This window comes from Geotrypetes seraphini, chromosome 8 (assembly GCF_902459505.1).
Source record: "Geotrypetes seraphini chromosome 8, aGeoSer1.1, whole genome shotgun sequence".
Taxonomy (NCBI): domain Eukaryota; kingdom Metazoa; phylum Chordata; class Amphibia; order Gymnophiona; family Dermophiidae; genus Geotrypetes; species Geotrypetes seraphini.
The window spans coordinates 20,422,098-20,434,520 of record NC_047091.1 but is presented as its reverse complement, the minus strand read 5'-3'; the positions used below and the strand labels follow the sequence as shown (position 1 = coordinate 20,434,520).

Genomic DNA, 12,423 nt, shown 5'->3' with positions numbered 1-12,423 from the left:
GTGTCTCCACAGCCCAAGTCATCATCCATGGGCAATAAGTTTGTGAGGCTCGCAGCTTCAAATCTTCAGAGTCCCCATCTCCCCTATTTAGCCCTCATGTGCCTCTTTGCCTCTTGTGGGTCCAGGCAGCCTAAAAAAATTGGCTTAGTTTCTGGGTTTAACCTTATTCCCATTTTTCACAGGAATAAAAATTATTTAATAGATAAATATAGACAGATATTAAATCCTTTTAACTCAATACATTGCTCCAATGATTTTCTAGACCTTTCATGCCTTCTGTAAAATATGAAACGTCTAAACTAGAAAAATAGCTATTTAAACCATCTATGACCGCAGAATCCGAAGACAGTTTCTTCCCAGACAGCCATTTTTCAGGTTTGGAAACAGAAAGAAGTCAAATGGGCAAATCTGAAGAGTAAAATGGATGGGGAATTAATTAATGCAATTTCACCATCGTGATTTTTGATATGTGAGCCAGTGCGTTGTCCTGGTAGACGAGAACTTTCTTCTTGGCCAAATGAGGATGATTTGCCTTGATTTCGGTGCTTAGATGTTGTTGTAATCTACTGTAAACCGAGTTGAGCTTTATTATATAAAGATGAACCCGTCTATAAATTCAAGTTTTAGTTTAGTTTAGTCAATAAAAATTATCCCATGGAAATCCCAAAAGATGGTTGCCATACCTTCCCAGCTGATGGAGTCATTTTCATTTTCTTCAATCGGTTCATCTCTTGTTTGGATTGTTGTTTTGTCTCTGGAGTATAGTGATGAACCCAAGTCTCATCCATAGTCACAAAACACTGTCATTCTCATTGCCCTTTAAATGCTCAAAATAAATTTTCAAAATGTCCAATCAAACTCATTTTTGGTTGACGGCAGCAAACCTAAATATTCGTGTAGGATGGTGTGTACACATTTTGCTGAGATGCCAGCAGCCTCTGCTATCTCATTTAGGGTCAATCAGCGATCTTCATCAACCATTTTGTTGGTTGTTGCTGTTTTTGGACATTTGGAGCATTCTTCATCAACAATGCTTGTCTGGCCAGGTTTATACTCAGCAGCCCACGCTTTCACCATTGAAAATGGAGGCGATGCATCACCATACACTGTATCTAACTCAGATTTAATTTTAGTAGGCAATTTTCCCTTCAAATGAAGGAATTTTATCACAGTGCGATACTCAATTGTGTCCTTTTATAATGAGGAGTGGTTGTTCTCAAAAGGCTGACAAGACAAAACTAGATGTCAGGCTGACTTGAAAACCTAGCTGTAGATGTTTTCAGTACCATCTGTTGAACAGCTATAGAATTGTGATGGTAATCTTGCTCTTTCTTGGTCAGGCTGGAAACTTTACAATTATCCCTCGTATAAGGGAAAATATGATAGAGCTGTTTTTGCATTGGCTTGCAATCAGTTTTTGTATTGAGTTTTAACTTTTGTCTGTCATTTAAGATTTTACATAGTTTTGCTCCTTTGTCAATTTATTTAAAATTATTAAGTTCTCACTTGTTTATGAGAATTTACTGTAGTGCAATTTCTATCTTGTCAAGCACTGGAAGAAAACTGTAAGGAGACATTGTTTTTGGAAAAGGTACTGGGATTTTGGAACTTTTCAAAATGTTTGGAAAATCATTACTGTAAATTTGAAAATTGTTGATAGGTTGGCTTTTGAATAAGTTTTATGATTGATTTTCTGTTCATTTTATATACTCAGTTTTTATATTATTGTTTGATTTGTTTCCCCATCTGTATTTGCTGATTTCTTTTTGTAATCCACTCAGAGTTTATGGATTGGCATAGTGTATAAAAATAAAGTACTAACCATATTTGGACTTTAGCAGACCCCAATGTTCAGGTGTTCTTGTTGTCTTCCTCCCAGTGAGTTTTGCCTGGGTACATCCCAATAGGATGGTGCAGCCTGAACACTTAAGGAAGGTGAAATTTAGTCATACTTGTTAATTTCCTTTCCTTTGGTCTGGCTACACTATCCTAAGATTCCACTTTGGTTGACAGGACTCATGGGGATCTCTGTCTTTCTAATGGTGTTTAAAAAAACAAATTCAGATGGTTTTGGTTATACGGTTAATTATAGCTGCAGTGGTGGATGGGTTGGTTTGGTTTAAGGAACCCTCTGCAGCCTTGGCAGAGGCAAATTGGATTTTTGCACAGAGCACAAGCTATTAAACTGGTGAGGTCACTCAGAAAAGATTTTTCTACCTCAATCTGCTAGTAAGCAGGAAATCCAACCCAATAGTCAGGATGCTGCAGCCAGATTACAGGAAAGAAAATTAACAGGTATGACTAAATTTCACCTTTGCCAACTTTCCTAGGACATTTAAATACAACCACAAATGTAGTAGAGAAAAGAAAATGCATTAAAATGGGAAAGTGACAAAAAGAAATCCATGCAACAAAAATAGGAACATGCTGGACAATTTGTTGATGCCAATATATTTAATTATTTGCTCTCTAATGAACAGTTAAAATCACAAATACTTATCTGCACTGCTCTAGTAGAAAACAATGGTGTCCCTGTGAGAAGGAATACTGTATTCTATTATGCCAGCAGGAAAGTTAAGCTTTAAAATGTTGTAAAAATGAAATCTTTTATATCAAATGTGTTACTGTTTTTACGTATATACCAAATACTCTGCAAGTTTAAAGATTTCACACTTTATGAGTCTCAATAATATCAAGACCCCTTTTCCTTTACTGTACCAGGGCTGTTCATATAATCCACAGAGAACATTTCCCCTCATCAAGCTCTAATAACCTAAAGGAGAGGCATATCTTCTTAAATCTATCCAATTGCATCCTTAACACTGCTATTTGGAGCTGAACTAACTATATTGGACCCTAGGGAAACATACATTTGTGAGCCCCCCCCCAATGAAACCTCGTTTCCTTAGCAACAGCAGCAGATGAATCCAGAGACCAATGGGGATAGCACACATCTACCAGCAGGCGGAGATAGAGAAACTGATTAACAGGTGGTCCTATTGGCTGGCACTCCTCCTGTATCTTCAGTATGCTCTATCTCCCAGCAGGTGATAGTCGCTATTCGAATAGCTCCTGGATTCTGGATGTGCCTGGACAATTATTTTCTCCTGTTGAGATTTTCTCTTCAGTGAGCTAACATTTCTAATTCTCCTGTTGAGATTTTCTCTTCAGTGAGACAGGGGTGTCTGGCTGAACGGTGCCGGCTTTAGGGGTTACACCTGGGCCCCCCCCCCCCCAGGTGCCTGCCTCACCCTCCCTCCAGTGATAGAGGGTCTGCCTTGGTCTTTACTTTTCTTCTTTCCCTTACAAAAAAAAAAAAAAAATGGGACCACAGTGCTGAATAACCTTTCTGCCCTGCTAGTGCTGAGCAAACAGCTTCTGCCGGCCCTGCAAGCGAGGTTGTAAGTATCTGATTGTTGGAACTGTGCATTTGTGTTGGTGGTTTTGACCGGTGGGTTTTCTAGTTTGTTTTAGAAAACGCTGACTTGGGGAGGTGAGGAATGTGTAAGAAGGGCTTGATGGCTCCGGGTATGTAATTCCGATACTGTTGTAGGAGCTGTTGCTTTCCCGCGCTTTATTCTTTCTTATGTCGGATTTCTTGGCAGTTTGCTCCGGTTAGAAAACCTTGATAGGCGGTATATAAAATCCTAATAAACTTAAACTTATGTTATGTTTTTTCAGCGAGGTTAGTTGGGGCCGGCACGTTTGTCCGCGGTACAGTCTCACGCTTGTTATCGTGCACTGCCGGGTTCACCGCAGCGTGGCTAGCGTTCTCCACGAGGCTGACTGGGAGTCAGTGTTTGCTGTGGTTCGGCTTATTTTATCCCGCTAGTCAGTTATTTTAACTGTTTCCTAGGAGCCGCTGTCTTGCAAGGAGCGTGTGGCTTGAGCTTGTACACCTGCGCTGGTGGGAGCACTGCAGCGTTCAGTGTGTTTCTCTGGCAGCGGACTTTTATTAACGTCTGCCATGGCGTCTATGCCTTCAGGGTCAGATGCGTCAGAGGTTAAGGCGGTTCTTTATATTGCTGAGACGGTGCAGCTCGGTGTGTGGAAGTTTCCCGAGTTGTTTTTTTCTTTTTTGCCATGATTGCGTTGGCTCTTTGGGAGTCTCTGCAGGCGCTTGGGAGAGAGAGAGCATCTACTCTCTGTTTCACCACCCAGTTTCAGATTTCCTCCGTACTGGGTCGGTAGCAGGCAACTCACAGTGCGACTTATGTCAGTCACAGGCGATTACCCGGTGTTTCATTCAGGTGTCTCCTCATCTCTATCACTGTCTCCAAAGGGTGAGCCTAGGTAGATTTGACGGTCTCCTTAATGTGGGTGCCTTTATGCAGCGCTGAGTGTGTCTGGTAGCGTTGTGGAAATTATTACTATACATATGAGGCATACTGGCTATTTGCATTTTCCTGCGGACATGACTGTCTTTTGCTGTTTCTAGTGTGGCAGGGTTTTCAGCAGGGGTGTACAACCTTCTGGGCCGCCTTGGTTACTAAAAAAAAAAAAAGTTCCCTGTTAAGGGCGGTTGGATTTTGGAGCAGCTTACAGGCGGTTTTCAGATACCGTAGGCTGCCACAGCTTAATCTTATTTTTCAGACTTCCCTCATAGTCCTTATTCAATTGCGTGACTAGTTGGTTCTCAGGAGTGTTCCTTTATTCTGATCAAAGCTTACGGTTTTCCTCCAGCTCGTTCCCTGACCTCTGCTTCATTTTGTAGGGGCTGTTAATTCCGCTGCCAGCTCTTTCGGCATTCTTGCGGAAAGGGAGCTGTAATGTTGCCAGGTCACGGGACTTTGACAATTCTGCATATTGCTTGCGCCTTTGCGTTCTTTTCTCCCATTTCTGATTCTTTCGTGGTGTTCCTGTGTATTGAGTATCCCAGGGTGACACTGGTGCGGGATCCCCTTCAGGGTTGCTAGTATTTGGGATGGTGGTTTCAGCTCTTCCGGATCTGAGGGAAGTGGTTCCATTTGCTTCATGGTGCCCAAAATAAAAGGGGGGACTTGATCAGACTAGCGTTGGATTTCATATGAATCTCTTCGTTTCTCGAAGTTGAAAATTTCACATCGGGCTACCATATCGGCAGTATCTGGGCGTTGTTCTCGAGCAGCAATTTAGGTTTAGGCAGACTTCTTTTGGCCTAGCCTAAGGGAAGTTATTCCATTTACTTCCTTGTGCCTAAGATGGGGTAGTTGGTCTGATGGGAGCTGGCTCTCTATGGTACATTAGTTTCTCAGAGTTAGACATTTCCGGAGAATGTCTGGGAGCATATTTACAATTTCACTATGGCCACCGAATTGCTCTATCTTCGCTTTGCTCTCCTTGAGCAGCGCTATCAGTTTTGTCTGATGCGGTTTGGCTGCGCCACGGCTCCATGACCATTTTAGAATATTAGAGCAGTTAGCAGTAGTGGCGTTTTGGCGCAGACCGGAGATTCCAGTATTTTCTTTCTTAGAAGACTGATTGATTCGGATGTCTTCCAGCCAGGTGGCTTTGTCAGACACAATCGGGTGTTCTCTTTTATTTGAACTTCTTTTCTTCCATTCTTTGGATGTGAATCTTCACTTTTCCAAAGAGCTCATTTCTCCTGGACTACTTCTTGGAATATCAGGGGATGTTGTTCATGTGGGAGAGGACTGGGTTTCTTCCCAGAGTCTGGGGCGACAGATTACGGTCTCAGGGTTTGCCTTCTTCAGTCACCTAGAACATACGTATGGGATTCTGTCCAGATTCTTGGATCTAGGGTGGTGATTCCACTGGGAACTTTGGCTTGCTTTCCCATGAGAACGCTCCAGCAGTCGCTTTTATTCCTGTGTTTCCCTGTATCTCATGGCTCCAATTGTAGTATCTCATAGGCTCCTCGAGCATCGCTCATTATAAGTTGGTGGCTCAGCGAGATTAATTTTTTCAAACGCATGCCTCAGTCGTTGCTGGATTGGCTCAATTTCACCAAACTTCCCAGGCTGTCGGGTTGGGGGGTGCCATGCCTTCTATCCTCAGCGCAAGGGGTCTGGTATTCAGAGGAGACTCCGTACTCGTTCATTCTTCTGGACTGAAGCATGGTCAGGCTACCATTTCAGGAGTTTTAGCCCATTCCTCCAGAATGACGATAAAGGATCTTTTAGGACAGGGCTGAGACAGTGGTATTTATCTGCAGCCAGGAACGTATGTGATGTGCTCAGTTGGCGAATACAGTACTTGTTCTACTTCAATGGGTGGAATCTCATCTTTCTCTTCTGTCGGCGCTTTATTTTACAGGACAGGAAAAGGATTTGGATAGCCTTTCTCTCCACAAACTCTGAGCATGGACCATCTATTGTAGATTGACAGGTGCAGCACTGTGTTCGCCTTTTCGTGCTTTAGAAAGCATGATTAGTATTTGTAGTAGTGGCAAAATCTTCTGCATCCTGGAAATTGGGTACTTTTGATCAGGCCTTGTATTTGCTTTGTATGGAACTAGAACTAGACCTCATGGCCTCATCTCAGATTCAAACCTTCCTAGCTTCTTCAGCAGATGCAGGGAGTGACGGTCAGAGGGGGTTGCAGCGTTGCTTCTTTCTCGCCTCTGATTTCTCTTTTTATGTGTTTTCCCCTGGCTGATGCTTGGATAAATTTGCCAGCTTGCTTTCGGGGCCATCCTGGCTATGCGGATCTGTGGGGCCTTCGAAGGCCGAACTGTTGAGATTCCTGTTTTTTCCAGATTTGCTCGCCTAGGGTCCAATCAACCTGGATATTCATCCTACTTTGATGTTACGACCTAGCTTTTGCGAAGTCATAGCTGAAGTGTAAGGGTTATGCGAGGCAGGTTGTGTCTTCTCTTATCCAGGTGATTCAGCCGTCTTCTCCTGTGGCTTAGCTTCCTTTTGGAGACTTTTTCCTTTCTTGAGTGCTTCTCAAATTTTGCACCCTTCCGGAGTTCTCTGCTTTCTCTTGTTTATTTTTGGCACATGTGGTTTGCCAAGGGCTTAGCGTTCACTTCACTCGAGCATCAAGTGCCAATCTTAGATTGTTACAGGGGCTAGGTATCTCGCTCTTCACTTCTTCTCAGATTCATGTAGTTCAGTTCCTCAACGGAGTACAGTATATTTGTACACCTCTTATGAAGCCCAATCCGGGGTACGATCTTCAGGTTCTTCTTCGCAGTTTTCCGAAGGATTCATTTCAACCTTGTCTTTTGAGATTCTAATAGGCTGTGCCGTTGAACACAAGGCTTCTTGTGGCCATGGCTTCGGCTCGGCGGTTTTCTGAGTTGCAGGCCTTGTTTGGCGGGGATTCATCTTTCTGATTTGCAAATTCTGGAGTGTCAGTTCGGTTTGTACCACGTTTTCTTTTAAGGAGAGGTCATACGTTCTTTTATGCCACTCTCATTTTCTTTCCTTCTTCCTGGGAGGAGAAGTGGGGAGACGTTTCGTTGTTTGGATCACTTTTTTTGTTTTCTTCAAGGGACGCCTCAACCTTATGGCGGCGTCCAAAGCCTCCATCGCTCGATGAGTCCAGGAGGACGTTATTTTCCCTTGCTTGATGGCAGGGGAGCGGTTGTCGAAAGAATTTCATGTCCATTCCGCTAGAGCGATGGTTGCTTCTTGGACTCAATCCAGAGGTTTTTTCCTTGAAGGAGTTTTGTCTCGCGGCTTCTTGGTCTTCTAAGAGTGCTTTATCTCAGCTTTACTAGTTAGATGAGGTAGTGCATGCAGTGGATGCGTTTAGTGCTTCGGTTGTTGCGGAGGCGGCGTTTGTTTCCCACCCAGATTGAGGATTGCTTTGCTACATCCCATTGGTCTCTGGATTCATCTGCTGTTGTTGCTAAGGAAGGAAAAATTATGTTCTTACCTGTTAATTTTCTTTCCTTTAGACGCAGCAGATGAATCCAGAGCCCCACCCTTTCTGGATCTTATCTGTCGTTTTTTTCTTTTGCAACTTTCGAAGTTTGTTATTATTGATGGTTGTATACTGTATTATTGCCTTTTGAGATTTGTTATGGGAAAGAAGTTTTTTACGTGCTATGCCTATTGATGGTTACGGATGCTTGGGCAAGGAGCTATACTGGAGATACAGGAGGAGTGCCAGCCAATAGGACCACCTGTTAATCAGTTTCTCTATCTCCGCCTGCTGGTAGATGTGGGCTATCCCATTGGTCTCTGGATTCATCTGCTGCGTCTAAAGGAAAGAAAATTAAGAGGTAAGAACATAATTTTTCCTTCTTATTTCCTAATCCCTCTCCTTGGCACAGTAGAGAATGACATGGTGTCATCACTGTTCCTGCGGGAAACCATCTCCATGTCATTCTTCAAGGAGAGAAGGAAGAATCAGAGTATGAATGGGCCCAGCCACTGACTCTCAAGCCTTGCATGGAAGAATGCTGGTGTAGAAGGACTGAGGACATTAAAGAATGACATAGGATGGTTTCCTACGGTTATCCACGGGGGACGGTGATGAATTTTGTCACTATCGTCTTCATTCGTGCCCCCCTCCCCCCCCCCCCCCCCACAAATACACATTCCACCTCTCCAAAAGTAGCATCAAAGAGTGCAGAGCCTCTCTGTGGGTGTGGCACCAGTAATTGTGAGTGATCATGGAGAGGCTTCTAATGGAGAGGCTTAGTGGTTAGAGTTGGAAAGCTTCTAAGTTAGCCAAGTGACAGGAGAGATATTTTAGGCCATCTCTGGATTTGTGTCAACCATATCCTAGTGCATTATGAGACATGTAGCTCTGATTTCAACAGGTAGAATAAGGGATTACAAATTGCACACATTTGGGATGTAAGTTCAAAAACAAAACTGACTGAGAAGTCCCCCTCCTGGGTAACTTGGAAACTCTGGAGCAGTTGACCGAGAATCAGTGAAGTTGAACAAGTCATTTTTACCCTCCATGTCTCCATCTCTGGTAGAAACTAGAGATGCCAAGAGTGGAAGTTTTACATGTGAAAAATCTTCATTAATGGAAGAAGCAAAAGAAAATATTTAGCTTTTTGGTGCTTGTGAAAGGATATAGATAGTATGATGGCAGTTTTCAATGGATTTTTTCCAGGTAAATTATGAAGACTGAAATTTCCCTTCACTTAATAGGTGCAGAGGATCATTTTTCAGTTCTAGCCCAGATTTTATGAGACTATTCCCACCAGAGACACAGAAACCTATATACACAACATGTTCATGCTCTTCAAACACATGTGTGCATGCATACGTGTGCACATACATTCTCTGTCTTGCTCTTTATTGACACATGAATGCACACACACATATACACACTCAGTGCTATGCTGTTCCTGATGCTTATGCTTGTTCAGTGAGTGCCTCCCCAACCAGCTATGCCTACAATCATATGAGATAGTGTCCTTGCTATTTCTATTAGCATTTCTCATCCACAACAAATCTCTTTTTACATTTTCCCACATGCATCTTCCCACATTCCCTTTGTCATCCCTCCACCCCTCACTCCCAACTCACTAGCTGGCTCCAAGACCCCAAGTAAATTTTAGTTACCCTCCCCCAACACCCAGAATGCATGTAGCTCATGCCTTCCTTTGACTAGAAGTCTTCCCTTTGGTTGGTTCCTACCAAAGACTCTGCATAGGATGGGAGAAGGTTTGGAGAGCTTTAGAGGGCTACCTTTGAAAAATATCCAGACCCTTTAGCTATCCTTCTGGCTTTAAGACAGTTAATTTATAAATCTGTAGAATCCTGAAAAAAAATTTGACAGGACTCTTCTCAACTTTTGGACCCTAGGCATATTCCTAGTTTGCTTATGCCTTAATCTGACCCTGACACTATTAACTTTCCATGTCACTGTGGCCTTCCCTTTGGGGAACCTTTCTATGCATAACTTAATGTGTCCTTGAAATCACCGACTTCACCTTATTGAACATTCAAGAACTGATGAGGATTATGGTCCTATTGCCTGTTATAACTTTTATTGTGCATATTTTGACCAATTTTTTTCAAACCATCTGTCTGCTTGCAAAAGTTGCAGGTTTATAAGGAAAACTTAATTGCATGATGATAGTCTTAGGAGAGAGTACAGAACAGTAGCAAATGGCAAAGGAGAGAAAGAGGAGGAAGGTCAAGTGGTCACGTGTTATATTTGTCTCCATTTAAAATTAAATATTTGTATGAGAATAGATTTATGCCTTGGCCTTTTGTAATCTATTGTCACATTTCCCGTCCTATTTTTCCTGCATTAGTTGGGTGACAGCATGTATTAATAGTGCTGCACTCTGATTTACATTCATAGTTATGCATTTTTATACATAAAATATGTTAATGTCTGCATTTTATTTAGGGTTATAAATATGCATTTTAGTTCAGTCTCTCTTCAATTATAAATACAAAATAGGAAGCAAAACTACATAAGTCCAAATTTATCAAGTTCTATTTAGGATAAATCTGCATATATGAAAATATCTTGTATATGTCCCTGCCCTTTCCAGGCTGAAGGGAAATTTAAGGAGGACCCAGTTGATCTGCGCCTTGATATTGAACGTCGTAAAAAACATAAGGACCGCGATTCCAAGCGAGATCGGTCCCGAGACTCATTGGATTCCAGAGATTCGAGTCATTCACGGGAAAGATCAACTGAGAAACCAGAGAAATCCCGAAAAGGGTCTAAAAAACACAAGTAAGAACAAAAGAATAGTTTCTGTGTTTTAATTTTGTGGACTATCCCCAAATGCCTGAATTTATGACAGCGCACAGCGTTGCATATGCAGGTTATGGAATAAGAACAGTTCTAGTGCAATATATCTAGTAGTCCTGAAGGCTAGAGTTATGCATCTGACCCCGTAAGTTGTTTGCAGAATGCTGTCAATCATCCTTGAACACCACCTCCTTTCCAGGAAGCTGTTCTAGCCCCCTCAGATTTTTTTTTCTGGAGGCAAGTTGCTCAGAGGATTTTCTGCTCTGCAGTTTTATTACTTTCAGTTATATTTTCTTAGTGTTCAGTTAGAGGCTCAGTGCCCATAGGTTCCTACTTGTTGGGACCTCTGCCTGGGAGAAGACCCATACTTGCATTGCGGAAGTCTGCTGCTAGCAGGATTAGCCCTCGGGGACACTTGCTAGCCAGCCTGATTTTGTATTTTTTTGGGGAGCTCAGGGGTCATCTCCTGCATAGTTGCTCGCATTCCTGATTTATCAGGAGCTTGAGCGCAGGCAGTTTGATTGCATCCTGGCTTTGCTTTGCTTAATAGTGGGCTGGCTGCGTGGTCCCTTCCCCCTTGGCAGTGTGAAGGTTTTCAGGAGTTGAGGCTCAGTCCAACATTGGTCCAGCTAGCAGTCCGAAGACCAAGTTCCTACCGTAAACCTGTGAGGTATAGTTTTCCATTTGTCCCAGCTGTATTCCTAAGCTGAAACAGGCAGGCACAGTGAATAAGGCTATTATAGCCTATGGGGAAAATCAGGAGGGGGAGGGAAGGGGGGTATCGCCAGATGTGAAATTTTAAGGTTTCTGCAGCTAGAGCCAAGGTCTCCCACCTCTAAAACCCCTTTCCCTGTATTTTCTTTTGTATTTCAGGGGAGTCCAACTTTTTACTCTATCCTCTTCCCCTGAGTGTGACTTTCCTCCTTCCCTCCCCATTGATCTCTCGCTCACCCTCTCTCCATGGAGTCCAACATTTTCTGCCTCCTGCATGCTTCCTCTTCTCCGGACCTCATTCCCTTCCCCAACCAACATCTCTCTCTGTCCCTCCATGAGTCCAGCTTTTCTTCCTCTCTCCTCCACCCCTACTGGCAACAAGTCTCCCCCTCTCTTATTGTCCATCTGTCTTGATAGAACCAGGCATCTCTCCTACCCCCTCTACTGTCACATCCAACATTTCTCCTCTCATCCCCCAGATCATGTGTAGCAGGAATGTGGGAGCCCCACCGCCGGCGGCCGCCTCTACAGATGGGTGGGAATTGGCGGCCAGGCCATGTACCCCAACAAGCGGCCCATGTACCCCCAAGGGTTCGTGTACCGCATGTTGAGAAACACTGTTCTAAAACCCCTAGAAACCATGTTTAAAAACAGTCATATTGAAAATATATATGAACATAAATTTAAAAAAAATATATATATATATTTATTTTTTTTTAAATTCTTTATTCATTTTACATCTTACAACAAGTGTATCATAAAATAACATTTGAACTTATACAATATCACTTGATTCTCTATCGATTTAACTTAAATCATAATATTTAAACCCTCCCTCCCAACCCTACTAATTCATATGTAGTACATATATCATATAATATATTATATATTCTGTCCTATTAATCTAATCTTTTTTTTAAAAACAGTAATAATAAAATGAAATAAGAGGATGACCATAAACATAATACTGATCAATATATAAACAATTTGTCCCAGCACAACTTTTTCTGAAATGGGCACAGAGGTGCGTATGTAACACACACACCTCTGTTTCCATTCAAAAAGCCAAAACCTACTTTT

At 42.5% G+C, this 12,423-nt stretch overlaps 1 protein-coding gene across 5 annotated transcripts in view; it reads left to right on the top strand.

The window, feature by feature from the left end:
- Positions 1-12,423, top strand: part of THRAP3 (thyroid hormone receptor associated protein 3) — a 176,551-nt gene that overhangs the window by 132,399 nt on the left and 31,729 nt on the right. For all 5 annotated transcript variants that reach the window (XM_033953670.1, XM_033953669.1, XM_033953672.1 and 2 more), the window contains one exon: positions 10,424-10,611. In XM_033953670.1, coding sequence (XP_033809561.1) covers positions 10,424-10,611 — 188 coding nt within the window. The remainder of the gene's footprint in view (positions 1-10,423; positions 10,612-12,423) is intronic.